We start from the raw sequence: 26,523 nt of genomic DNA on the forward strand, positions 1-26,523 counted from the left end.
ATAGATAAAACAGGCAAGGAGCCGGGCTGCGTTGACAGCATTGTTTTTTTTTACTCTCTCTCTCTCTCTCTCTCTCTCTCTCTCTCTCTCTCTCTCTCTCTCTCTCTGTCTCTCTCTGTCTCTCTCTGTCTCTCAGCTCTCTTTTTGAAGTGTATCTGACATACAATGAATGTGGCAGTTTTATCTGAGTAGACAAAGGAGAGGTGACAGGCAGGCTGCTGACCTTGAAGGAGGAGAAGAGAAGATGGAGTCTGTCTCTGCCATCTGGTCTGGCTAACTCTGCCCAGGGACTACAGTATGTATCATACTGTACAGCTTTTCTCTGCCTGTGGTTTAAGCATCGACTCACCACAATTGTGTACGTCTGCTACCTACATTTGTATTCAGTCTGCTGGTATAAAAGTAAAGTCCATGTTCAGAACACTTAGCATGGTTAATTCATTATTCCTTTCCATTTCCTGTGACCCTCAATGAAGTCTAAGTGCAATTTCCAAGTACATGTTTTGTGTATAGAGAAACATGTTTTGTGTATAGAGAAACATGTTTTGTGTATAGAAAAACGTTTTGTGTATAGATTAACATGTTTTGTGTATAGAGAAACATGTTTTGTGTGTAGAGAAAGATGTTTTGTGTATAGAGAAACATGTTTTGTGTATAGAAGGTATAGATTAACGTGGAAGAGAAACATGTTTTGTGTATAGAGATACATGTTTTGTGTATAGAGAAACATGTTTTGTGTGTAAATAAACATGTTTTGTGTATAGAGAAACATGTTTTCTGCATAGAGAAACATGTTTTGTGTATAGATAAACATGTTTTGTGTATAGAGAAACTGGTTTTGTGTATAGAGAAACATGTTTTTTTGTATTGAGAAACTGCACTTAGTGCAGAGAAGGTAAATATGTAAAGAAGGTGGAGTCTTTATGTTCACTGCATTTGTCTGTCATTTTCTGTAACAAAGTCTGCGACATTGTGTTGAGTAAAGCTCATCAGCAGATCCATTGATCAGAGAGGAGCTTGTTGTTGTCGGGCAGTTTAGAAGAGAGAACAGGGTAATGCTCCAGAGGCAGCAGGAACTGTATACACTCATTAACAGTGTCATATTAACTATTCATACTGCCAAGTTAACACAATGGTAGAGAGACACGCTGTTTTCTATTCACTGTCAAGTACTGCTTGGTAATGAACATTTACAGTGCCTTGCAAAAGTATTCATCCCACTTGGCGTTTTTCCTACTTTGTTGCATTACAACCTGTAATTTAAATTGATTTTTATTTGGATTTCATGTAATGGACATACACAAAATAGTCCAAACTGGTGAGATGAAATGAAAAAAATAACTTGTTAAAATTTTTTTCAAAAGAATACATAACAGAAAAGTGGTGCGTGCATATTTATTCACCCCCTTTGCTATGAAGCCCCTAAATAAGATCTGGTGCAACCAATTACCTTCAGAAGTCACATAGTTAGTTAAATAAAGTCCACCTGTGTGCAATCTACGTGTCACATGATCTGTCATATGATCTCAGTATATACAGTGAGGGAAAAAAGTATTTGATCCCCTGCGGAAGTTTTGTAAGTTTGCCACTGACAAAGACATGATCAGTCTATAATTTTAATGGTAGGTTTATTTGAACAGTGAGAGACAGGCTAGGCCACTCCAGGACCTTAATGTGCTTCTTCTTGAGCCACTCCTTTGTTGCCTTGGCCGTGGGTTTTGGGTCATTGTCATGCTGGAATACCCATCCACGACCCATTTTCAATGCCCTGGCTGAGGGAAGGAGGTTCTCACCCAAGTTTGACAGTACATGGCCCCGTCCATCGTCCCTTTGATGCGGTGAAGTTGTCCTGTCACCTTAGCAGAAAAAAACCCCCAAAGCATAATGTTTCCACCTCCATGTTTGACGGTGGGGATGGTGTTCTTGGGATCATAGGCAGCATTTCTCCTCCTCCAAACACGGCGAGTTGAGTTGATGCCAAAGAGCTCGATTTTGGTCTCATCTGACCACAACACTTTCACCCAGTTCTCCTCTGAATCATTCAGATGTTCATTGGCAAACTTCAGACGGGCCTGTATATGTGCTTTCTTGAGCAGGGGGACCTTGCGGGCGCTGCAGGATTTCAGTCCTTCACGGCGTAGTGTGTTACCAATTGTTTTCTTGGTGACTATGGTCCCAGCTGTCTTGGAGAGCTCTTTGGTCTTGGCCATGGTGGAGAGTTTGGAATCTGCTTGATTGATTGCCTCTGTGGACAGGTGTCTTTTATACAGGTAACAAGCTGAGATTAGGAGCACACTCTTAAATGGAGTGCTCCTAATCTCAGCTCGTTACCTGCATAAAAGACACATGGGAGCCAGAAATCTTTCTGTTTGAGAGGGGGTCAAATACTTATTTCCATCATTAAAATGCAAATCAATGTATAACATTTTTGACATGCGTTTTTCTGGATTTTTTGGTTGTTATTCTGTCTCTCACTGTTCAAATAAACCTACCATTAAAATGATAGGCTGATCATTTCTTTGTCAGTGGGCAAATGTACAAAATCAGCAGGGGATCAAATACTTTTTTCCCTCACTGTATACACCTGTTCTGAAAGGCCCAAGAGTGTACAACACCACTAAGCAAGGGGCACCCCCAAGCAAGCGGCACCATGAATACCAAGGAGCTCTCCAAACAGGTCAGAGACAAAGTTGTGGAGAAGTACAGATCAGGGTTGGGTTAAAAAAAATATCCAAAACTTTGAACTGGGCCGCCCACCAAAACTCACGGACCAGGCAAGGAGGGCATTAATCAGAGAAGCAACAAGAGACCAAAGATAACCCTGAAGGAGCTGCAAAGCTCCACAGCGGAGATTGGAGTACCTGTCCATAGGACCACTTTAAGCCGTACACTCCACAGAGCTGGGCTTTACGGAAGAGTGGCCAGAAAAAAAGCCATTGCTTGAAGAAAAAAATAAGCAAAAAGGCATGTGGGAGACTCCCCAAACATATGGAAGAAGGTACTCTGGTCAGATGAGACTAAAATTGAGCTTTTTGGCCATCAAGGAAAATGCTATGTCTGGCACAAACCCAACACCTCTCATCACCCCGAGAACACCATCCCCACAGTGAAGCATGGTGGAGGCAGCATCATGCTGTGGGGATGTTTTTCATCGGCAGGGACTGGGAAACTGGTCAGAACTGAAGGAATGATGGATGGCGCTAAATAAAGGGAAATTCCTGAGGGAAACCTGTTTCAGTCTTCCAGAGATTTGAGACTGGGATGAAGGTTCATCTTCCAGCAGGACAATGACCCTAAGCATACTGCTAAAGCAACACTTGAGTGGTTTAAGGGGAAACATTTAAATGTCTTGTAATGGCCTAGTCAAAGCCCAGATCTCAATCCAATTGAGAATCTGTGGAACTTAAAGATTGCTGTACACCAGCAGAACCTATCCAACTTGAAGGAGCTGGAACAGTTTTGCCTTGAGGAATGGGCAAAATCCCAGTGGCTAGATGTGCCAAGCTTATAGAGATACCCCAAGAGACTTGCAGCTGTAATTTCTGCAAAAGGTGGCTCTACAAAGTATTGACTTTGGGAATAGTTATGCATGCTCAAGTTTTGTTTTTTTTGGTCTCATTTCTTGTTTGTTTCAAAATAAAAAACATTTTGCATCTTCAAAGTGGTGGGCATGTTGTGTAAATCAAATGATACAAACCCCCCCAAAAATCTATTTTAATTCCAGGTTGTAAGGCAACAAAATAGGAAAAATTCCAAGGGGGGTGAATAGTTTCGCAAGCCGCTGTATTAGGTCACTCCACACTGCCCTTTCCCACCTGGACAAGAGGAAGACCTACGTGAGAATGCTATTCATTGACTACAGCTCAGCATTCAACACCATAGGGCCCTCAAAGCTCATCACTAAGCTAAGGATCCTGGGACTAAACACCTCCCTCTGCAACTGGATCCTGGATTTCCTGACGGGCCACCTCCCAGGTGGTAAGGGTAGGTAACAACACATCTGCCACGCTGATCCTCAACACGGGCACCCCTCAGGGGTGTGTGCTCAGTCCCCTCCTGTACTCCCTGTTCACCCATGACTGCATGGCCAGGGCACGACTCCAACACCATCATTAAGTTTGCCGACGACACAACAGTGGTAGGCCTGATCACCAACAACGATGAAACAGCCTACAGGGAGGAGGTCAGTGACCTGGCCGTGTGGTGCCAGGACAACAACCTCTCCCTCAATGTGATCAAGACAAAGGAGATGGTTGTGGACTACAGGAAAAAAAGAGGACTGAGCACGCCCCCATTTTCATCGACGGGGCTGTAGTGGAACAGGTTGAGAGCTTCAAGTTCCTTGGTGTCCACATCACTAACGAACTATCATGGTCCAAACAGACCAAGACAGTCGTGAAGAGGGCACGACAAAGCCTATTCCCCCTCAGGAGACTGAAAGGATTTGGCATGGCTCCTCAGATCCTCAAAAAGTTCTACAGCTGCACCATCGAGAGCATCCTGACTGGTTGCATCACCGCCTGGTATGGCAACTGCTTGTCCTCCGACCGCAAGGCACTACAGAGGGTAGTGCGTACGTCCCAGTACATCACTGGGGCCAAGCTTCCTGCCATCCAGGACCTCTATACCAGGCAGTGTCAGACTCCAGCCAGTCTAGTCATAGACTGTTCTCTCTGCTACTGCACGGCAAGCGGTACTGGAGCGCAAAGTCTAGGTCCAAAAGACTTCTCAACAGCTTCTACCCCCAAGCCATAAGACTCCTGAATAGCTAATCATGGCTACCCTGACTATTTGCACTGCCCCCCCACCCCATCCCCCTCTTTTACGCTGCTGCTACTCTGTTTATTATTTATGCATATTCACTTTTACTCTACCCACATGTACATATTACCTCAATTACCTTGACTAGCCGGTGCCCCCGCACATTGACTCTGCACCGGTACCCCCCTGTATATAGCCTCCCTACTGTTATTTTATTTCAATGCTGCTCTTTTGTTTAGTTACTTTAGTTATTAACACGTTTTCTATTTTCTTTTTTTCTTTTCTTTTTTTAAAATGCATTGTTGGTTAAGGGCTTGTAAGCATTTCACTGTAATGTCTTTACCTGTTGTATTCAGCGCATGTGGCAAATAACATTTGATTTTATTTTATTTCAATGTAATGCTTTGGCAGAGAACAATGTGTTTTCTTTCATGCAATAATACTCTCAGCCAGGTTAGATATGTTAAAGATTCAGTCCTGGATCTTAAGCACTAACATATAGTATGAATATTTAATTTTGCAGGACGTAACATATCATACGAAATGAATGCCCTCGTACACAATTGTGCACAATTTTCAGGGACCCGTGTTGACTCGTCAGCACTACTTTCAAAACTACTGGCTAAAATTATACAAATGCTCTGGAGCATCACTTTAAATAGAGACCTTCTGAACACACTTCTGATTCAAAAACTGAATAAACATAGGAATATATCTGTTTGTCAGTTGATATGTGACATGTCAACTGGTTAAAACCCAGAACACATCCCCGATGTGTTGTCAATTCAGTGTTGTCAGTTTGAAACTAACTCAGTGTGGTAAACCATAGGCCCTGAAATAACCCTGATAATCTGGAGGGAGAGAGAGAAAGCGAGAGAGAGAGAGAGAGAGAGAGAGAGAGAGAGAGAGAGAGAGAGAGAGAGAGAGACAGGGCAGTGTTGCTCTCTCTCTCTCTCTCTCAGGTCCCCTCTGTCCCCCAGCTATAACATACATGTTGTGACGCCTCAGCAACCCACACTCTGACAACCATATGCTCCCAGGGTGAGTGTACAGACTGCTGTGCCTATAAGCTTCATTCACTTGGCAGTAGATGCAGTACACAGGGTCACCACCGTATGAACATCGACTTACCCAAAACATGAATGGAACAATGGAGTCTTGTGTTGTTAAAACAGTTATAATAATGATCAAATATTGTTTATGAGGATATGGAGAGTGTGACAGACAGGAGAAGTGAACAGAGCCACCCTGTAAGCACTGTAAGCCTAGTTGAGGAACGCCCAAAATGAAAATCCACATCAAAGGATTAGGGTTGAAAACATGGATGTCCATGCAGGTCACATGACAGGACAATAGCAGTGATATTAATCCAGCTCTTTCACATCATTTACTGACCATTTCTCCTGACAACCAGTGGCTTAGTTCAAAATGTTATGCAAAAAGACTGGTAGATAATAATACTTTACATTTTAGACACACTGCTTGCCATATCACATAAAAGTACAGATAGGTCTACTTTGAGTGAGTGGAGAAAAAAGTATGTGATTTTAAAGAAAATGTTATAGTATGTACATTTACTGATGGATGTCAAATTTGTCACCATTCCTTCCCCCAGTATATATGATGCAATGTAAGTTGGCTGTTCCATGAAGTCTTGTTCTATGTTCATCCTTGTGTATGGCTACTGACCCCCTGTCCGTATGCGTGTACACTCCTATCTCCCTGACGAAGACTGTCACCATTTTCCCCCAACAGGTCTGTGACCGAGACCAGACGTGGGTCATTTACTCTGTTAATGTGAAGTCTGAATAATCTCCACATGTAGAAGTTTTACACAGCTGGAAGAGCAGAGCCTCAAGTAGCCCCAGAGCCAGAAAGAACAATGGGTCTTATTCAGCGTAAAATCAAACAGACGCGATAACATTTAGAGATGAAATTTGTGTTAATTTCAGACGACTGGTGTTTTCCAAAGCAATTTGGATTTTGCTCTGTTTGTTGATATTACTTTTAATGTGACAGCTGTTGTGGAAACAGCTGGAGGATGTTTCCACAACAGATGGAGGATGTTTCCACAACAGATGGAGGATGTTTCCACAACAGATGGAGGATGTTTCCACAACAGATGGAGGATGTTTCCACAACAGATGGAGGATGTTTCCACAACAGATGGAGGATGTTTCCACAACAGATGAAGGATGTTTCCACAACAGATGAAGGATGTTTCCACAACAGATGAAGGACATTTCCACAACAGCTGGAGGATGTTTCCACAACAGATGAAGAATGTTTCCACAATAGATAAAATATGTTTCCAAAACAGATGAATTATGTTTCCACAACAGATGAATGATGTTTTCACAACAGATGAAGGATGTTTCCACAACAGATGAAGGATGTTTCCACAACAGATGGAGGATGTTTCCACAACAGATGAAGGATGTTTCCACAACAGATGAAGGATGTTTCCACAACAGATGGAGGATGTTTCCACAACAGATGAAGGATGTTTCCACAACAGATGAATGATGTTTCCACAACAGATGAAGGATGTTTCCACAACAGATGAAGGATGTTTCCTCAACAGATGAAGGATGTTTCCACAACAGATGAAGGATGTTTCCACAACAGATGGAGGATGTTTCCACAACAGATGGAGGATGTTTCCACAACAGATGAAGGATGTTTCCACAACAGATTTCTTCTTTTTTTTCTCTCTTCTGTCTCTCACGGTTTAATCTGGACAGGTGCTTCCTGTCCGGGGTTTGACGTGAAATTAAACACAAGTCCAGATGTGAAGTGTGTGTGTGTGTGTGTGTATGTGTTTAAAGCATGTTCCCCGGTCAAAGAGTCTAACAAAGCCATTTAAATCACACAAAAAGAGAGAGAGAAAGAGAAATGGTAATAAAGAAAGTGGCAGTGAAAGAGGACATTTATAATAAGTCTACCAACCCTGAACCCTGCAGAACATAAAACATGCCTTTGTGTGTGTATGCATGTGTATGTGTATGTGTGTGTGTGTGTGTGTGTGTGTGCGTGCGTGTGTGTGTGTGTAGCAGTTTTACCCAAGACAATTCTTGTTACATTTATTCTGTTTGACTATGGTATGTTTAACCAAAAAGCCGTACCTTGAATTCTGTTACAACTATAACTAAATCTCTCAAAGATCGACTGAGCTGTTTTAGAATACATGTTTTCTCTTCCCTCTCTCTTTCCCTCTTCCCGCTCTCTTTCCCTCCCTCTTTCCCTCTCCCTTTCTCTCCCTCTTTCTCATCAATCTACACACAATACCCCATAATGACAAAGCAAAAACAGGTTTTTAGAATGTTTTGCAGATTTATTTAAAAAAAGAATGAAATATCACATTTACATAAGTATTCAGACGCTTTACTCAGTACTTTGTTGAAGTACCTTTGGCAGTGATTACAGCCTCGAAAAGAGAGAGAGAGAGAGAGAGAGAGAGAGAGAGAGAGAGAGAGAGAGAGTGTGCCATCACAGCAACAAGATTTGTGACCTGTTGCCACAAGAAAAGGGCAACCAGTGAAGAACAACACCATTGTAAATACAACCCATATTTATGTAGATTTTTTTTGTACTTTAACTATTTGCACATTGTTACAACACTGTATATATACATAATGACATTTGAAATGTCTTTATTCTTTTGGAACTTCTGAGAGTAATGTTTACTGTTAATATTTATTGTTTATTTCACTTTTGTTTACTATCTACATCACTTGCTTTAGCAATGTTAACATACGTTTCCCATGCCAATAAAGCCCTTAAATTGAAATTGAATTGAATTGAATTGAATTGAGAGAGAGAGAGAGAGAGAGAGAGAGAGAGAGAGAGAGAGAGAGAGAGAGAGAGAGAGAGAGAGAGAGAGAGAGAGAGAGAGAGACAGAGAGACAGAGAGAGGGAGAGAGAGAGAGAGAGAGAGAGAGAGAGGGAGAGAGAGAGAGAGAGAGAGAAGAAAAGGTCATGTGTGATAGATGCTTTGTGTGTCTCTGTTGTTTCCAATTTCTGAACGTTGCCTTTTAAATGTTTCTCTCAAATGTATTTCGTCATTCCTCCATTTCTCATCTCTACCTCACGGCTAGGAGAACCTGACATTCACTGAAGGGGGATACATGAGGGAGGTGGGGTACATTAGGGGGGTATATGAGGGGGGGGGTATACAGTGCTTTCGGAAAGTATTCAGACCCCTTGACTTTTTCCACATTTTGTTACGTTACAGCCTTATTCTGAAATTGATAAAAAATATTAAAAAACGAATTAATCTACACACAATACCCCATAATGACGAAGCAAAAACAGGTTTTGGAAATGTTCGCAAATGTATAAAAAATTTAAAAACAGAAATACCTTATTTAAATAAGTATTCAGACCCTTTGCTATGAGACTAGAAATGGAGCTCAGGTGCATCCTGTTTCCATTGATCATCCTTGAGATATTCATACAACTTGATTGGAGTCCACCTGTGGTAAATTCAATTGATTGGATATGATTTGGAAAGGCACACACCTGTCTATATAAGGTCCCACAGTTGACAGTGCATGTCAGAGCAAAAACCAAGCCATGAGGTTGTGGGAATTTTCCGTAGAGCTCCGAGACAGGATTATGTCGAGGCACAGATCTGGGGAAGGGTACCAAAAAATTTCTGCAGCATTGAAGGTCCCCAAGAACACAGTGGCCTCCATCATCCTTAAATGGAAGAAGTTTGGAACCACCAAGACTCTTCCTAGAGCTGGCCGCCCAGCCAAACTGAGCAATCGGGGGAGAAGGGCCTTGGTCAAGAAGGTGACCAAGAACCCAATGGTCACTCTGACAGAGCTCCAGAGTTCCTCTGTGGAGATGGGAGAACCTTCCAGAAGGACAACCATCTCTGCAGCACTACACCAATCAGGCCTTTATGGTAGAGTGGCCAGACGGAAGCCACTCCTCAGTAAAAGGCACATGACAGCCCACTTGGAGTTTTCCAAAAGGCACCTAAAGGAATCTCAGACCATGAGAAACAAGATTCTCTGGTCTGATGAAACCAAGATTGAATTCTATGGCCTGAATGCCAAGCGTCACGTCTGGAGGAAACCTGGCATCATCCCTACGGTGAAGCATGTTGGTGGCAACATCATGCTGTGGGAATGTTTTTCAGTGGCAGGGACTGGGAGACTAGTCAGGGTCGAGGGAAAGATGAATGGAGCAAATTACAGAATGTTCCTTGATGAAAACCTGCTCCAGAGCGCTCAGGACTTCAGACTGGGGTAACCTTCCGATAGGACAACGACCCTAAGCACACAACCAAGACAACACAGAAGTGGCTTTGTGACAAGTCTCCTTGAGTGGCCCAGCCAGAGCCCGGACTTGAACCCGATCTAACATCTCTGGAGAGACCTGACAATATCTGTGCAGTGACACTCCCCATCCAACCTGACAGAGATTGAGAGGATCTGCAGAGAAGAATGGGAGAAACTCCCCAAATACAGGTGTGCCAAGCTTGTACCATCATACCCAAGAAGACTTCGAGGTTGTAATCACTGCCAAAGGTACTTCAACAAAGTACTGAGTAAAGCGTCTGAATACTTATGTAAATGTGATATTTCATTATTTAAAAAAAATACATTTGCAAAACATTCTAAAAACTTGTTTTTGCTTTGTCATTATGGGCTATTGTGTGTAGATTGATGAGAAAAAAATAACATTAAAGCCATTTTAGAATAAGGCTGTAATGTATTTGTCATTACTCAGCCTGAGGCAACACAGAGAAACAGGTAAAGGAGCTCTGCTCTGTTCTGTTCTTCCGGGTCAGTGTCTTCAACAGCCTCTCTCCCAAACTTTAGACAGTACTGCAGCGGAGGAGAGAGAGGGGAGATATTTACACTATATATACAAAAGTATGTTGACACCCCTTCAAATTAATGGATTCGGCTATTTCAACTACACCCGTTGCTGACAGGTGTATAAAACCATGCAAACAGCCATGCAATCTCCATAGACAAACAGTGGCAGTAGAATGGCCTTACTGAAGAGCTCATTGACTTTCAACGTGGCCCTGCTAGAGCTGCCCTGGTCAACTGTAAGTGCTGTTGTTGTGAAGTGTAAATGTCTAGGAGCAACAATGGCTCAGCCGCAAAGTGGTAGGCCACACAAGCTCACAGAATGGGACTGCCAAGGGCTGAAGCACGTAGCGCGTAAAATTCGTCTGTCCTCGGTTGCAACACGCACTATCAAGTTCCAAACTGCCTCTGAAAGCAACGTCAGCATAAGAACTGTTCGTCGGGAGCTTCATGAAATGGGTTTCCATGGCCGAGCATCCGCACACAAGCCTGTGATCACCATGTGCAATGCCAAGCGTCGGCTGGAGTGGTGTAAACCTCGCCGCCATTGGACTCTGGAGCAGTGGAAACGCGTTTCTCTGGAGTGATGAATCACGCTTCACCATCTGGCACTCCAACGGACAAATCTGGGTTTGGCGGATGCCAGGAGAACGCATCCTGCCCGAATGCATAGTGACAACAGTAAAGTTTGGTGGAGTAATGATCCGGGGCTGTTTTTCATGGTTAGGCCCCTTAGTTCCAGTGAAGGGAAATCTTTACCCTACAGCAGTGTTTCCCAACCCTGGTCCTCCAGTACCCCCAACAGTACACATTTTTATTGTAGCCCTTGACAAACACCTCATTCAGCTCATTGAGGGCTTGATGATTAGTTGACAAGTTGAATCAGGTGGCTTGTCCAGGGTTATAGTAACATGTGTACTTAGGGAAACAATGCCCTACAGCATACAATTACATTCTAGACAATTGCTTCCAACTTCGTGGCAACAGTTTGGGGAATGCCCTTTCCTGTTTCAGCATGACAATGCCCCCGTGCACAAAGTGAGGTCCATAAAGAAATGGTTTGTCGAGATTGATGTGGAATAACTTGACTGGCCTGCACATAGCCCTGACCTCAACCCAATCGAACACCATTGGGATGAATTGGACCACAATAATGCTCTTGTGGCTGAATGGAAGCAAGTCCCTGCAGCAATGTTTCAACATCTAGAGGAAAGCCTTCCCATAAGAATGGAGGCTGTTACAGCAGCAAAGGGGGGACTAACTCCATATTAATGCCCATGATTTTGGAATGAGATGTTCGATGAGCAGGTGTCCACATACATTTGGTCATGTAGTTATATATATATATATATATATATATATACAGTGGGGAAAAAAGTATTTAGTCAGCCACCAATTGTGCAAGTTCTCCCACTTAAAAAGATGAGAGAGGCCTGTAATTTTCATCATAGGTACACGTCAACTATGACAGACAAAATGAGAAAAGAAAATCCAGAAAATCACATTGTAGGATTTTTAATGAATTTATTTGCAAATTATGGTGGAAAATAAGTATTTGGTCAATAACAAAAGTTTCTCAATACCTTGTTATATACCCTTTGTTGGCAATGACACAGGTCAAACGTTTTCTGTAAGTCTTCACAAGGTTTTCACACACTGTTGCTGGTTTTTTTGCCCATTCCTCCATTCTTTGTCCTCCAAACACGACGAGTTGAGTTTTTACCAATAAGTTATATTTTGGTTTCATCTGACCATATGACATTCTCCCAATCCTCTTCTGGATCATCCAAATGCACTCTAGCAAACTTCAGACGGGCCTGGACATGTACTGGCTTAAGCAGGGGGACACGTCTGGCACTGCAGGATTTGAGTCCCTGGCGGCGTAGTGTGTTACTGATGGTAGGCTTTGTTACTTTGGTCCCAGCTCTCTGCAGGTCATTCACTAGGTTCCCCCGTGTGGTTCTGGGATTTTTGCTCACCGTTCTTGTGATCGTTTTGACCCCACGGGGTGAGATCTTGCGTGGAGCCCCAGATCGAGGGAGATTATCAGTGGTCTTGTATGTCTTCCATTTCCTAATAATTGCTCCCACAGTTGATTTCTTCAAACCAAGCTGCTTACCTATTGCAGATTCAGTCTTCCCAGCCTGGTGCAGGTCTACAATTTTGTTTCTGGTGTCCTTTGACAGCTCTTTGGTCTTGGCCATAGTGGAGTTTGGAGTGTGACTGTTTGAGGTTGTGGACAGGTGTCTTTTATACTGATAACAAGTTCAAACAGGTGCCATTAATACAGGTAACAAGTGGAGGACAGAGGAGCCTCTTAAAGAAGAAGTTACAGGTCTGTGAGAGTCAGAAATCTTGCTTGTTTGTAGGTGACCAAATACTTATTTTCCACCATAATTTGCAAATAAATTCATAAAAAATCCTACAATGTGATTTTCTGGATTTTATTTTCTCAATTTTTCTGTCATAGTTGACGTGTACCTATGATGAAAATTACAGGCCATATTTTTAAGTGGGAGAACATGCACAATTGGTGGCTGACTAAATACTTTTTTCCCCCACTGTATGTATGTATATATATATATACATACACACACTACCGCTCAAAAGTTTGGGGTCCTTGTTTTTGAAAGAAAAGCAATTTTGTGGTCCATTAAAATAACATCAAATTGATCAGAAATACAGTGTAGACATTGTTAATGTTGTAAATGGCTATTGTAGCTGGAAACAGATTATTTTTAATGGAATATCTACATAGGCGTACAGAGGCCCATTATCAGCCACCATCAGTCCTGTGTTCCAATGGCACGTTGTGTTTGCTAATCCAAGTTTATCATTTTAAAAGGCTAATTGATCTTTATAAAAAAAAAACTTTTTCAATTATGTTAGCACAGCTGAAAACTGTTGTGCTGATTACAGAAGCACTAAAACTGGCCTTCTTGAGACTAGTTGAGTATCTGGAGTATCAGCAATTGTGGGTTCGATTACAGGCTCAAAATGGCCAGAAACAAATAACTTTCTTCTGAAACTCGTCAGTCTATTCTTGTTCTGAGAAATGAAGGCTATTCCATGCGAGAAATTGCCAAGAAACTGAAGATCTTGTACAAAGCTGTGTACTACTCCCTTCACAGAACAGCGCAAACTGTCTCTAACCAGAATAGAAAGAGGAGTGGGAGGTCCCGGTGCACAACTGAGCAAGAGGACAAATACATTAGAGTGTCTAGTTTGAGAAACAGACGCCTCACAGGTCCTTAACTGGCAGCTTCATTAAATCGTACCCGCAAAACACCAGTCTCAACGTCAACAGTGAAGAGGCGACTCCGGGATGCTGACCTTCTAGGTAGAGTTGCAAAGAAAAAGCCATATCTCAGACTGGCCAATAAAAATAAAAGATTAAGATGGGCAAAAGAACACAGACACTGGACAGAGGAAGATTGGAAAAAAGTGTTATGGACAGACAAATTGAAGTTTGAGTTGTTCGGATCACAAAGAAGAACATTTGTGAGACGCAGACTAAATGAAAAGATGCTGGAGTAGTGTTTGATGCCATCTGTCAAGCATGGTGGAGGCATGTGATGGTCTGGGGGTGCTTTGGTGGTGGTAAAGTGGGAGATTTGTACAGGGTAAAAGGGATCTTGAAGAAGGAAGGCTATCACTGTCACGCCCTGACATTGAGATCTCTAGTTGAGTTGGTCAGGGTGTGAAATCTAATTGATATATTTCTATGTTAGCCGGGTGTGGTTCCCAATCAGAGGCAGCTGTCGGTCGTTGTCTCTGATTGGGGATCATACTTAGGCAGCCATGTTGCCTAGCTTAGTGGTGGGATCTTGTTTCTGTTTGGCTTGTTTGATGTTTGGCCTCTTGAACTTCACGTTCTGTTGGATTTTGCTATTTTGTCGGTGTTTATTAAAATAAACGACTATGTACGCATACCACGCTGCACCTTGGTCCGATCCTATACACAAAGAACGTGACAATCACTCCATTTTGCAATGCCATGCCATACCCTGTGGACGGCGCTTGATTGGAGACAATTTCCTCCTACAACAGGACAATGACCCAAAGCACAGCTCCAAACTATGCAATAACTATTTATGGAAGAAGCAGTCAGCTGGTATTCTGTCTATAATCGAGTGGCCAGCACAGTCACCGGATCTCAACCCTATTGAGCTGTTGTGGGAGCAGCTTGACCGTATGGTACGTAAAAAGTGCCCATCAAGCAAATCCAACTTGTGTGAGGTGCTTCAGGAAGCATGGGGTGAAATCTCTTCAGATTACCTCAACAAATTGACAACTAGAATTTCAAAGGTCTGCAAGGCTGTAAATGCTGCAAATGGAGGATTCTTTGACGAAAGCAAAGTTGGAAGGACACAATTATTATATTTCCTATTCAAACTCATTTCATGTATGTTGAGAGAGAGAAAGAGACAAACAGACAGACAGACAGAGATACATAGACAGACAGAGAGAAAGACAGAGATACATAGACAGACAGAGAGAAAGACAGAGATACATAGACAGACAGAGAGAAAGACAGAGATACATAGACAGACAGAGAGAAAGACAGAGATACATAGACAGACAGAGAGAAAGACAGAGAGAAAGACAGAGAGAAAGACAGACAGAGAGAAAGACAGACAGACAGACAGACAGACAGACAGACAGACAGACAGACAGACAGACAGACAGACAGACAGACAGACAGAGATACATAGACAGACAGAGAGAAAGACAGAGATACATAGACAGACAGAGAGAAAGACAGAGATACATAGACAGACAGAGAGAAAGACAGAGATACATAGACAGACAGAGAGAAAGACAGAGAGAAAGACAGAGAGAAAGAGACAGAGAGAAAGACAGACAGAGAGAAAGACAGACAGAGAGAAAGACAGACAGAGAGAAAGACAGACAACAGCCAGCCAGCCAGCCAGCCAGCCAGCCAGCCAGCCAGCCAGCCAGCCAGAGAAAGAGAGACTGACAGAAAGAGAGGAGAGAGAGAGAGAGAGAGAGAGACAGACAGACAGACAGACACACACACACAGAGAGAGAGAGAGAGAGAGAGAGAGAGAGAGAGAGAGAGAGAGAGAGAGAGAGAGAGAGAGAGAGAGAGAGAGAGAGAGAGAGAGAGAGACAGAGCGAGAGAGAGAGAGAGCGAGACAGAGAGAGAGCGAGAGAGAGAGCGAGACAGAGAGAGAGGAGAGAGCGAGAGAGCGAGAGAGCGAGAGAGACAGAGAGAGAGAGAGAGAGACAGAGAGAGAGAGAGAGAGAGAGAACTTCCTGGACAAAAAAGGTGTAAACTTATCAGCTAATATATCAAATTTAAAACCCAAGAAAACAACAATGAGAAATGGTTTGATGAAGAATGCAAAAACCTAAGAAATTGAGAAACCTATCCAACCAAAAACACAGAGAACCAGCAAACCTTAGCCTACACCTTCACCACGTTGAATCACTAAAACAATACAGAAATACACTACGAAAAAATAAGGAACAGCACGTCAGAAATCAGCTCAATGTATTTGAAGAATCCATAGTATCAAATCACTTCTTGGAAAATTGGAACACACTAAACAAACAACAACACAAACAGTTTTCTATCCAAAATGGAGATGTATGGATATACCACTTCTCCAACCTTTTCGGCCATATAAGAAAGAACCAAGAGCAAACACATATACAGTTGAAGTCGGAAGTTTACATACACTTAGGTTGGAGTCATTACAACTTGTTTTTCAACCACTCCACAAATGTCTTGTTAACAAACTATAGTTTTGGCAAGTCGGTTAGGACATCTACTTTGTGCATGACACAAGTAATTTTTCCAACAAATGTTTACAGACAGATTATTTCACTTATAATTCACTGTATCACAATTCCAGTGGGTCAGAAGTTTACATACACTAAGTTGACGGTGCCTTTAAACAGCTTGGAAAATTCCAGAAAATTATGTCATGGCTTTAGAAGCTTCTGATAGGCTAATTGACATCATTTGAGTCAATTGGAGGTGTACCTGTGGATGTATTTCAAGGCCTACCTTCAAACTCAGTGCCTCTTTGCTTGACATCATGGGAAAATCAAAAGAAATCAGCCAAGACCTCAGAAAAAATGTGTAGACCTCCACAAGGCTGGTTCATCCTTGGGAGCAATTTCCAAACACCTGAAGGTACCACGTTCATCTGTACAAACAATAGTACACAAGTATAAACACCATGGGAACACGCAGCCGTCATGCCGCTCAGGAAGGAGACACGTTCTATCTCCTAGAGATTAACGTACTTTGGTGTGAAAAGTGCAAATCAATCCCAGAACAACAGCAAAGGACCTTGTGAAGATGTTGGAGGAAACAGGTACAAAATTATCTATATCCACAGTAAAACGAGTCCTATATTGACATAACCTGAAAGGCCGCTCAGCAAGGAAGAAGCCACTCCTCCAAAACCGCCATAAGAAAGCCAGACTACGGTTTGCAACTGCACATGGGGATAAAGATCGTACTTTTTGGAGAAATGTCCTCTGGTCTGATGAAACAAAAATAGAACTGTTTGGCCATAATGACCATCGTTATGTTTGGAGGAAAAAGGGGGTAACTTGCAAGCTGAACAACACCATCCTAACCGTGAAGCATGGGGGTGGCAGCATCATGCTGTGGGGGTGCTTTGCTGCAGGAGGGACTGGTGCACTTCACAAAATAGATGGCATCATGAGGAAGGAAAATTATGTGGATATATTGAAGCAACATCTCAAGACATCAGTCAGGAAGTTAAAGCTTGGTCGCAAATGTGTCTTCCAAATGGACAATGACACCAAGCATACTTCCAAAGTTGTGCCAAAATGGCTTAAGGACAACAAAGTCATGGTATTGGAGTGGCCATCACAAAGCCCTGACCTCAATCCTATAGAAAATTGTGGGCAGAACTGAAAAAGTGTGTGTGAGCAAGGAGGCCTACAAACCTGACTCAGTTACACCAGCTCTGTCAGGAGGAATGGGCCAAAATTCACCCAACTTATTGTGGGAAGCTTGTAGAAGGCTACCTGAAACGTTTGACCCAAGTTAAACAATTTAAAGGCAATGCTACCAAATACTAATTGAGTGTATGTAAACTTCTGTTCACAATGTTCACATCAGCAAACCGCTCACCCACACGATGCCATACACGTGGTCTGCGGTTGTGACGCCGGATGGGATACACTGGCAAATTCTCTAAAACAATGTTGGAGGTGGCTTATGATAGAGAAATGAACATTCAATTATTTGGCAACAGCTCTGGTGGACATTACTGCAGTCAGCATGATAATTGCATGCTTCCTCAAAACTTGAGACATCTGTGGCATTGTGTTTTGTGACAAAACTGCACATTTTAGAGTGGCCTTTTATTGTCCCCAGCACAAGGGGCACCTGTGTAATGATCATGCTGTTTAATCAGCTTCTTGATATGCCACACCTGTCAGGTGGATGGATTATCTTGGAAAATGAGAAATTCTCACTCACATTTTTTTTTAGAAATAAGCTTTTTGTGTGTATGGAACATTTCTGGGATCTTTTATTTCAGCTCATGAAACATGGGACCAACACTTTGCATGTTGCGTTTATATTTTTGTTCAGTGTATAATATCAATGTACACAAACAACAGTTAAAATTTGGCAATAGACACAGACAGGGATGCAGCTTGAGCCTCACCCTCTTCAACGTGTCAATGAACTGGCAAAGGCACTAGAACAGCCTGTCAAAATGATTACTGTTTGCAGATTTACATTTACATTTACGTCATTTAGCAGACGCTCTTATCCAGAGTGGGATAACCACTTTACAATATGTTTTTTTTTTTTTTTTTTTTTTTTTGGGGGGGGCTGGGGGGGTAGAAGGATTACTTTATCCTATCCCAGGTATTCCTTAAAGAGGTGGGGTTTCAAATGTCTCCGGAAGGTGGTGAGTGACTCCGCTGTCCTGGCGTCGTGAGGGAGCTTGTTCCACCATTGGGGTGCCAGAGCAGCGAACAGTTTTGACTGGGCTGAGCGGGAACTATGCTTCCGCAGAGGAAGGGGAGCCAGCAGGCCAGAGGTGGATGAACGCAATGCCCTCGTTTGGGTGTAGGGACTGATCAGAGCCTGAAGGTACAGAGGTGCCGATCCCTCACAGCTCCATAGGCAAGCACCATGGTCTTGTAACAGATGCGAGCTTCAACTGGAAGCCAGTGGAGTGTGCGGAGGAGCGGGGTGACGTGAGAGAACTTGGGAAGGTTGAACACCAGACGGGCTGCGGCATTCTGGATGAGTTGTAGGGGTTTAATGGCACAGGCAGGGAGCCCAGCCAACAGCGAGTTGCAGTAATCCAGACGGGAGATGACAAGTGCCTGGATTAGGACCTGTGCCGCTTCCTGTGTAAGGCAGGGTCGTACTCTCCGAAATGTTGTAGAGCATGAACCTGCAGGATCGGGTCACCGCCTTGATGTTAGCGGAGAACGACAGGGTGTTGTCCAGGGTCACGCCAAGGCTCTTCGCACTCTGGGAGGAGGACACAACGGAGTTGTCAACCGTGATGGCGAGATCATGGAACGGGCAGTCCTTCCCCGGGAGGAAGAGCAGCTCCGTCTTGCCAGGGTTCAGCTTGAGGTGGTGATCCGTCATCCATACTGATATGTCTGCCAGACATGCAGAGATGCGATTCGCCACCTGGTTATCAGAAGGGGGAAAGGAGAAGATTAGTTGTGTATCGTCAGCGTAGCAATGATAGGAGAGGCCATGTGAGGATATGACAGAGCCAAGTGACTTGGTGTATAGGGAGAATAGGAGAGGGCCTAGAACTGAGCCCTGGGGGACACCAGTGGTGAGAGCACGTGGTGCGGGGACAGCTTCTCGCCGCGCCACTTGGTAGGAGCGACCGGTCAGGTAGGACGCAATCCAGGAGTGAGCCGCGCCGGAGATGCCCAGCTCGGAGAGGGTGGAGAGGAGGATCTGATGGTTCACAGTATCAAAGGCAGCAGACAGGTCTAGAAGGACAAGAGCAGAGGAGAGAGAGTTAGCTTTAGCAGTGCGGAGAGCCTCCGTGACACAGAGAAGAGCAGTCTCAGTTGAATGACCAGTCCTGAAACCTGACTGGTTTGGATCAAGAAGGTCATTCTGAGAGAGATAGCAAGAGAGTTGGCTAAAGACGGCACGCTCAATAGTTTTGGAAAGAAAAGAAAGAAGGGATACTGGTCTGTAGTTGTTGACATCAGTGGGATCGAGTGTTGGTTTTTTGAGAAGGGGTGCAACTCTCGCTCTCTTGAAGACGGAAGGGACATAGCCAGCGGTCAAGGATGAGTTGATCAGCGAGGTGAGGTAGGGGAGAAGGTCACCGGAGATGGTCTGGAGAAGAGAGGGGGGATGGGGTCAAGCGGGCAGGTTGTTGGGCGGCCTGCAGTCACAAGTCGCAGGATTTTATCTGGAGAGAGAGGGGAGAAAGAAGTCAAAGCATAGGGTAGGGCAGTGTGAGTAGGACCAGCAGTGTCATTAGACTTAACAAACGAGGATCGGATGTCGTCAACCTTCTTTTTCAAAGTGGTTGACGAAGTCATCCACAGAGCGAGAGGAGGGGGATTCAGCAGGGAGGAGAACGTGGCAAAGAGCTTCCCTAGGGTTAGAGGCAGATGCTTGGAATTTAGAGTGGTAGAAAGTGGCCTTAGCAGCAGAAACAGATGAAGAAAATGTAGAGAGGAGGGAGGAAAAGATGCCAGGTCGGCAGGGGAGTTTAGTTTTCTTCCATTTCCGCTCCGCTGCCCGGAGCTCTGTTCTGTGAGCTCGCAATGAGTCATCAAGCCACGGAGCTGGAGGGGGAGGACCGAGCCGGCCGGGAGGATAGGGGACACAGAGAGTCAAAGGATGCAGAAAGGGAGGAGAGGAGGGTTGAGGAGGCAGAATCAGGAGATTGGAGGGAGAAGGATTGAGCAGAGGGAAGAGATGATAGGATGGAAGAGGAGAGAGTAGTGGGAGAGAGAGAGCGAAGGTTGCGGCGGCGCATTACCATCTGTGTAGGGGCAGAGTGAGTAGTGTTGGAGGAGAGCGAGAGAGAAAAGGAAACAAAGTAGTGGTCGGAGACATGGAGGGGAGTTGCAGTGAGATTAGTAGAAGAGCAGCATCTAGTAAAGATGAGGTCAAGCGTATTGCCTGCCTTGTGAGTAGGGGGGACGGTGAAAGGGTGAGGTCAAAAGAGGAGAGGAGTGGAAAGAAGGAGGCAGAGAGAAATGAGTCAAATGTAGACGTAGGGAGGTTGAAATCCCCCAAAACTGTGAGGGGTGAGCCATCCTCAGGAAAGGAACTTATCAAGGCGTCAAGCTCATTGATGAACTCTCCAAGGGAACCTGGAGGGCGATAGATGACAAGGATATTAAGCTTAAATGGGCTAGTGACTGTGACAGCATGGAATTCAAATGAGGAGATAGACAGATGGGTTAGGGGAAAAATTGAGAATGTCCACTTGGGAGAGATGAGGATTCCTGTGCCACCACCCCTCTGACCAGATGCTCTCGGGGTATGCGAGAACACATGGTCAGACGAGGAGAGAGCAATAGGAGTAGCAGTGTTTTCAGGGGTAATCCATGTTTCCGTCAGCGCCAGGAAGTCGAGGGACTGGAGGTTAGCATAGGCTGGGATGAAGTCAGCTTTGTTGGCAGCAGAACGGCAGTTCCAGAGGCTGCCTGAGACCTGGAACTCCAGGTGTGGGGTGCGTGCAGGGACCACCAGGTTAGAGAGGCAGCAGCCACGCGGTGTGAGGCGTTTGTGTAGCCTGTGCGGAGAGGAGAGAACAGGGATAGGCAGAGGCATAGTTGACAGGCTGTAGCAAATGGCTACAATAATGCAGAGGAGATCGGAATGAAATGAACTAAACATCTGGGAAAGGAGAGAGTAGGGCCTCCCTCACCAAAACTTCCACCTCAGAAACTATAATTGTTTCACTGAACCGCCCGAATAAAAACTCTCCCAACCCTCACTTTAGAAATTAGAATTGTTGTGAACTACAGCGGTTCAATGTTTCAAGGAATAGACTCAACTTACTTTTTTCAGCTAGCTAAATATGACACCATAGCTAACTAGCATGCTAGCATCCAATAACACACAGTTTAGCACCAATACTTGGTTACAACAAACTACCAATAGTGTGTTAACACACTAAACAGATAATTCGTGTCCGTGTCTAGTTCCTTTCATAACGCAGCAATAATTAAACGTTGGCTAGCTAGCACAAATATATTGTATTTAGCTGCTACAGTACAGTTAGCTGGTCGTGTTGGCTAGCTAGCAATGGCTACTGTGTTGACTTTGTTTGAAAAACGGCTAGCTAGCTAGCTCGTGCTACACCCGGCACCGCCGAAAACAATGCTAACCTACAATAACTACCCACAACAGCCCACGATGCCTAACTATGACGCCATAGCTAACTAACATGCTAGCATCCAATAACACACGGTTTAGCACCAATACTTGGTTACAACAAACTACCAATAGTGTGTTAACACACTAAACAGATAATTCGTGTCCGTGTCTAGTTCCTTTCATAACGCAGCAAAAGTTAAACGTTGGTTAGCTAGCACAAATATATTGTATTTAGCTGCTACAGTACAGTTAGCTGGTCGTGTTGGCTAGCTAGCAATGGCTACTGTGTTGACTTTGTTTGAAAAACGGCTAGCTAGCTAGCTTCGTGCTACACCCGGGACCGCCGAATACAATGCTAACATACAATAACTACCCACAACAGCCCACGATGCCTAACTATGACGCCATAGCTAACTAGCATGCTAGCATCCAATAACACACAGTTTAGCACCAATACTTGGTTACAACAAACTACCAATAGTGTGTTAACACACTAAACAGATCATTCGTGTCCGTGTCTAGTTCCAATCATAACGCAGCAATAACTAAACGTTGGCTAGCTAGCACAAATATATTGTATTTAGCTGCTACAGTACAATTAGCTGGTCGTGTTGGCTAGCTAGCAATGGCTACTGTGTTGACTTTGTTTGAAAAACGGCTAGCTAGCTAGCTAGCTAGCTTCGTGCTACACCCGGCACAGCCGAATACAATGCTAACCTACAATAACTACCCACAACAGCCCGCGATGCCTACCTACAATACCTAACTACAATCTAGATACATAATTAAGCCTTACTCGACAAAGCCCAAGCTATGTATAAAGCCAAACTTACCCGACGCCAGCTGACATTTGTCTTCTGCAATCAGTAGGTGTAATTAAGTACAGTAGCTACTAACTACCTAACGTTGATGCCTCAGATAATGAGGTTAGAAAAACGGCTGAATGGTAGGTAGCTAGCTGGCTTAATTACAGGTACTCTTAAGCGTGAAATAACATTGGAAACAACTATCCACCGTTGCTAAACGTTACCAGTAGCTACCCGCTAGCTAGCTAGCCTCGTGCTTCGCCGGGCTCCGCCGTATACAATACTTACCTACAATAATTACCTACAGAAACCTACAATAACTACCTAAATAACTACCTAAATAAACTACCTACAATACCTAACTACAACTACCTACCTACAATCTAAATACATGGTTTAAGCTTTACTCAACACCATATAAGAAGCCAAGCTTACCTCCTGCTAGAGAAAACACAACCTCTCCCGACCATAAGATAGCATATATGGTGATATGGTGCTTCCGTCCCCAACCAAGGAGGGCCTACTGCAGAATCTATATCTTCTACATAGATTCTGTCAGACTTGGGCCTTGATGATAAAGACAAAAATAACGGTGTTGCAAAAAAGGTCCAGTTGCCAGGACGTAGAGCAGAAAAAGAATGATACCTACACTGGTCTAAACATCAACACCAGGTAACTTCCACAAGGCTGTGAACAATCTGAGAGACAAAGCAAGAAGGGCTTTCTATGCCATCAAAAGGAACCTAAAACTCAACATCCCAATTAGGATCTGGTTAAAAATACTTGAATCAGTTATAGAACACATTGCCCTTTATAGTTGTGAGGTCTGGGGTCCACTCACCAACCAAGATTTCACAAAATGGGACAAACGCCAAATTTGAGACTCTGCATACAGAATTCTGCAAAAATATCCTTTCATGTACAATGCAAATCCTCAAACAATGCATGAAGAACAGAATTAGGACTATACCCAATAATGATCCAAATCCAGAAAAGAGCTGTTAAATTCTACAAGCACCTAAACGGAAGCGATGCTCAAACATTCCACCACAAAGCCCTCACCTACAGAGAGGTGAACCTAGAGTAGAGTCCCCTCAGCCAGCTGGTTCTGGGGATCTGTTCACAAAAACAAACATACCCCAGTGAGCCCCAGGACAGCAACACAATTAGACCCAACCAAATTATGAGAAAACAAAAAGAGAATAATTTGACACACTGGAAAGAAATAACCAGAAAACTGAGCAAACTGTAATTCTATCTGGTCCTAAACAGAGAATACGCAGAAGCAGAATTCCTGACCTCTGTGACAAACCCAAACTTAAGGAAAGCTTTGACTATGTACAGACTCAGTGAGCATAACCTTCTTATTAAGAAAGGCCGCCATAGACAGACCTGGCTCTCAAGAGAAGACAGGCTATGTGCACACTGCCCACAAAATGAGCTGGAAACTGAGCTGCACTTCCTAACCACCTGACAAATGTATGACCATATTAGAGACATATTTCCCTCAGATCACACAGACCCACAAAGAATTTGAAAACAAATCAAACGTGGATAAACTCCCATATCTGTTTGGCGAAATACCACGTGTGCTATCACAGCAGCAAGATTTGTGACCCATTGCCATGAAAAATGGGCAACCAGTGGAGCACAAACAGCATTGTAAATACAACCAATATTTATCTGTTTACTTGTCTTCCCCTACTATTCGTACTACAACTATTTGCACATAGTTAAAAACCCTGTACATAGCTGATAATATAACATTTGAAATGTCTTTATCCTTTTGAAACCTTTATGAGTTTTTATTTCTTTATTTCACTTGCTTTGACAAAATAAATAAAAATATGAATTGAATTGAGACAGAGAGATAGTCAGAGACAGAAAAGAAAGTCACAAGGTAAAAACACCAGAGGGACACACAAAATAATACACATAAAATGTATTACCTTATCTTTTTCATCCATAGCCATATTAAAATCTTATATATATCTATTTGCTGCTTGTGAAGCAACCTAAGTGTCCTGATAAGTGGAGGTGGTTTGCAAGGCCTTGTATGGGTTATGTGGACAGAGGAGGGACAGAGGAGCTGATATATATACATTAAAAGTAAGACCTGGGCCATTTGGGAAAATGGAGGTCGCTGGTGCTGAGGTCAGGTGACTTTTAAGGCAGAGTGTCGTGAGAGGCTGTCGGCTGCATGGTGTTGGGGGAGAAATGTATTTTGATAAATGTTCTGTATCTGATTCAGTGTGGAGGAAGAGGATGCAATCTGGGAGAGCAAAACCCCGGCTGATGGTTTTCTAATCGGAGAGAAAGACGGAACAGGTGTGTGGGGGAATGGCAGAGTTACATGTTGGAGGTGAGACAGGATGATGGTATGTGTGTCATACTGACATGTGTCTCTGTCTCTCTAATTCTTTCTCCCTCTTTTTTTAAGCAAATCCTTCCCCCGCTGCCTTTCGCTAACTTTTTTCTCATCCCCTCTCATGCCTCCCTCTCTTTCTTTAGGTCCTGTCAGTGTCCTGGCTCTCTGTCTCTGCTCCCCGGGGCAGTATTTTTAGGCCTCATTTGTTTGAGGGTTTTTAATCTGGAGACATTCAGAAGCTCAGCCCGCTGTGCTCTCCTCAATCACTTCAGGACGAGAGGAGGAGGAAGTGAAGAGAGAGACGGGTGATGGTGTGATTGATCTCTCTCTCTCTCTCTCTCTCTCTCTCTCTCTCTCTCTCTCTCTCTCTCTCTCTCTCTCTCTCTCTCTCTCCCCCTCTCTCTCTCTCTCTCTCTCTCTCTCTCTCTCTCTCTCTCTCTCTCTCTCTCTCTCTCTCTCTCTCTCTCTCTCTCTCTCTCTCTCTCTCTCTCTCTCTCTCTCTCTCTCTCTCTCTCTCTCTCTCTCTCTCTCTCTCTCTCTCTCTCTCTCTGGGGAAACATACGTTTACATTGTCAAAGCAAGTGAAATAGATAATAAACAAAGTGAAATAAACAAAATATAAAGGAATAGAAACATCTCTCTCACTTTCTGTTAATTTGTGTGTGTTTCATGGTTCTCTGTAGGTGTCTGCGGACAAATGGAGCCCAGAGGACGCACAGAGGATCTGACGGACATACAGACAGATGAACGGACAAAGACACAGACAGAAGGCTAGCTGGCTCGAGAGAGAGAGACTACTCAAAGAGTAGAAAGGGTAAAAAGGACAGCACCAGTTTGAACTTCTGAAGTTAAACTTAATTATAGAACACATTGTGGGTTTGGACTGTCCAGGGGCGTTCAATAATGAACCCCCCTACCTGGCCGGAGGTTATCGACGAAGGAACTCTTGAAGCACCCCGGACCCAACCATGGGGTCTATGAATTTTTTAAGTGATTGACGGTGGAGGCAGTAACAAAGGAGAGAGAATGATTGCACATAAAGGGCGTGATGATTTTGATGAAAAAAATTCCAGGGGATCACAAAAGGGATGAGGATCGTTGGTGAATATTCTAAAAGGTTACGGAGATGAGACCAGGGATGGAGGAAGGCTTTGATTCTCACTAATAGTCACTTCAAACACGCCGGACTAGAGGGGAGGGAGGCAGAGTGACACCGGGGCTAAAGGACAGAGGACACACACAGGGCGAGGACACACAAAAGAAGACCTGTATAAAACCCTGTTTATACCTGGTTCTAACATGCATCCTTCGTCCTGCTCTTGTCCTGATCTTGTCCGTTTGCAGTTATAAGATCTGATCACAATCGGATCACTTTGCAACTTTTAATTAATCGTCTACACCATT

The 26,523-nt window shown here is 43.7% G+C and overlaps 1 protein-coding gene across 1 annotated transcript in view; it reads left to right on the forward strand.

Annotated features, from left to right (window-relative positions):
• LOC121570168 (transmembrane channel-like protein 5) overlaps positions 1–25,847 on the forward strand; it is a 48,961-nt gene extending 23,114 nt beyond the window's left edge. The window contains exon 4 of the mRNA XM_045221573.1: positions 25,803–25,847. Within this exon, the coding sequence (XP_045077508.1) occupies positions 25,803–25,847 (45 nt within the window). The remainder of the gene's footprint in view (positions 1–25,802) is intronic.
• The last annotated feature ends 676 nt before the right edge of the window (positions 25,848–26,523 follow it).

The sequence above is a fragment of the Coregonus clupeaformis genome, chromosome 7 (genome assembly GCF_020615455.1).
Source record: "Coregonus clupeaformis isolate EN_2021a chromosome 7, ASM2061545v1, whole genome shotgun sequence".
Taxonomy (NCBI): domain Eukaryota; kingdom Metazoa; phylum Chordata; class Actinopteri; order Salmoniformes; family Salmonidae; genus Coregonus; species Coregonus clupeaformis.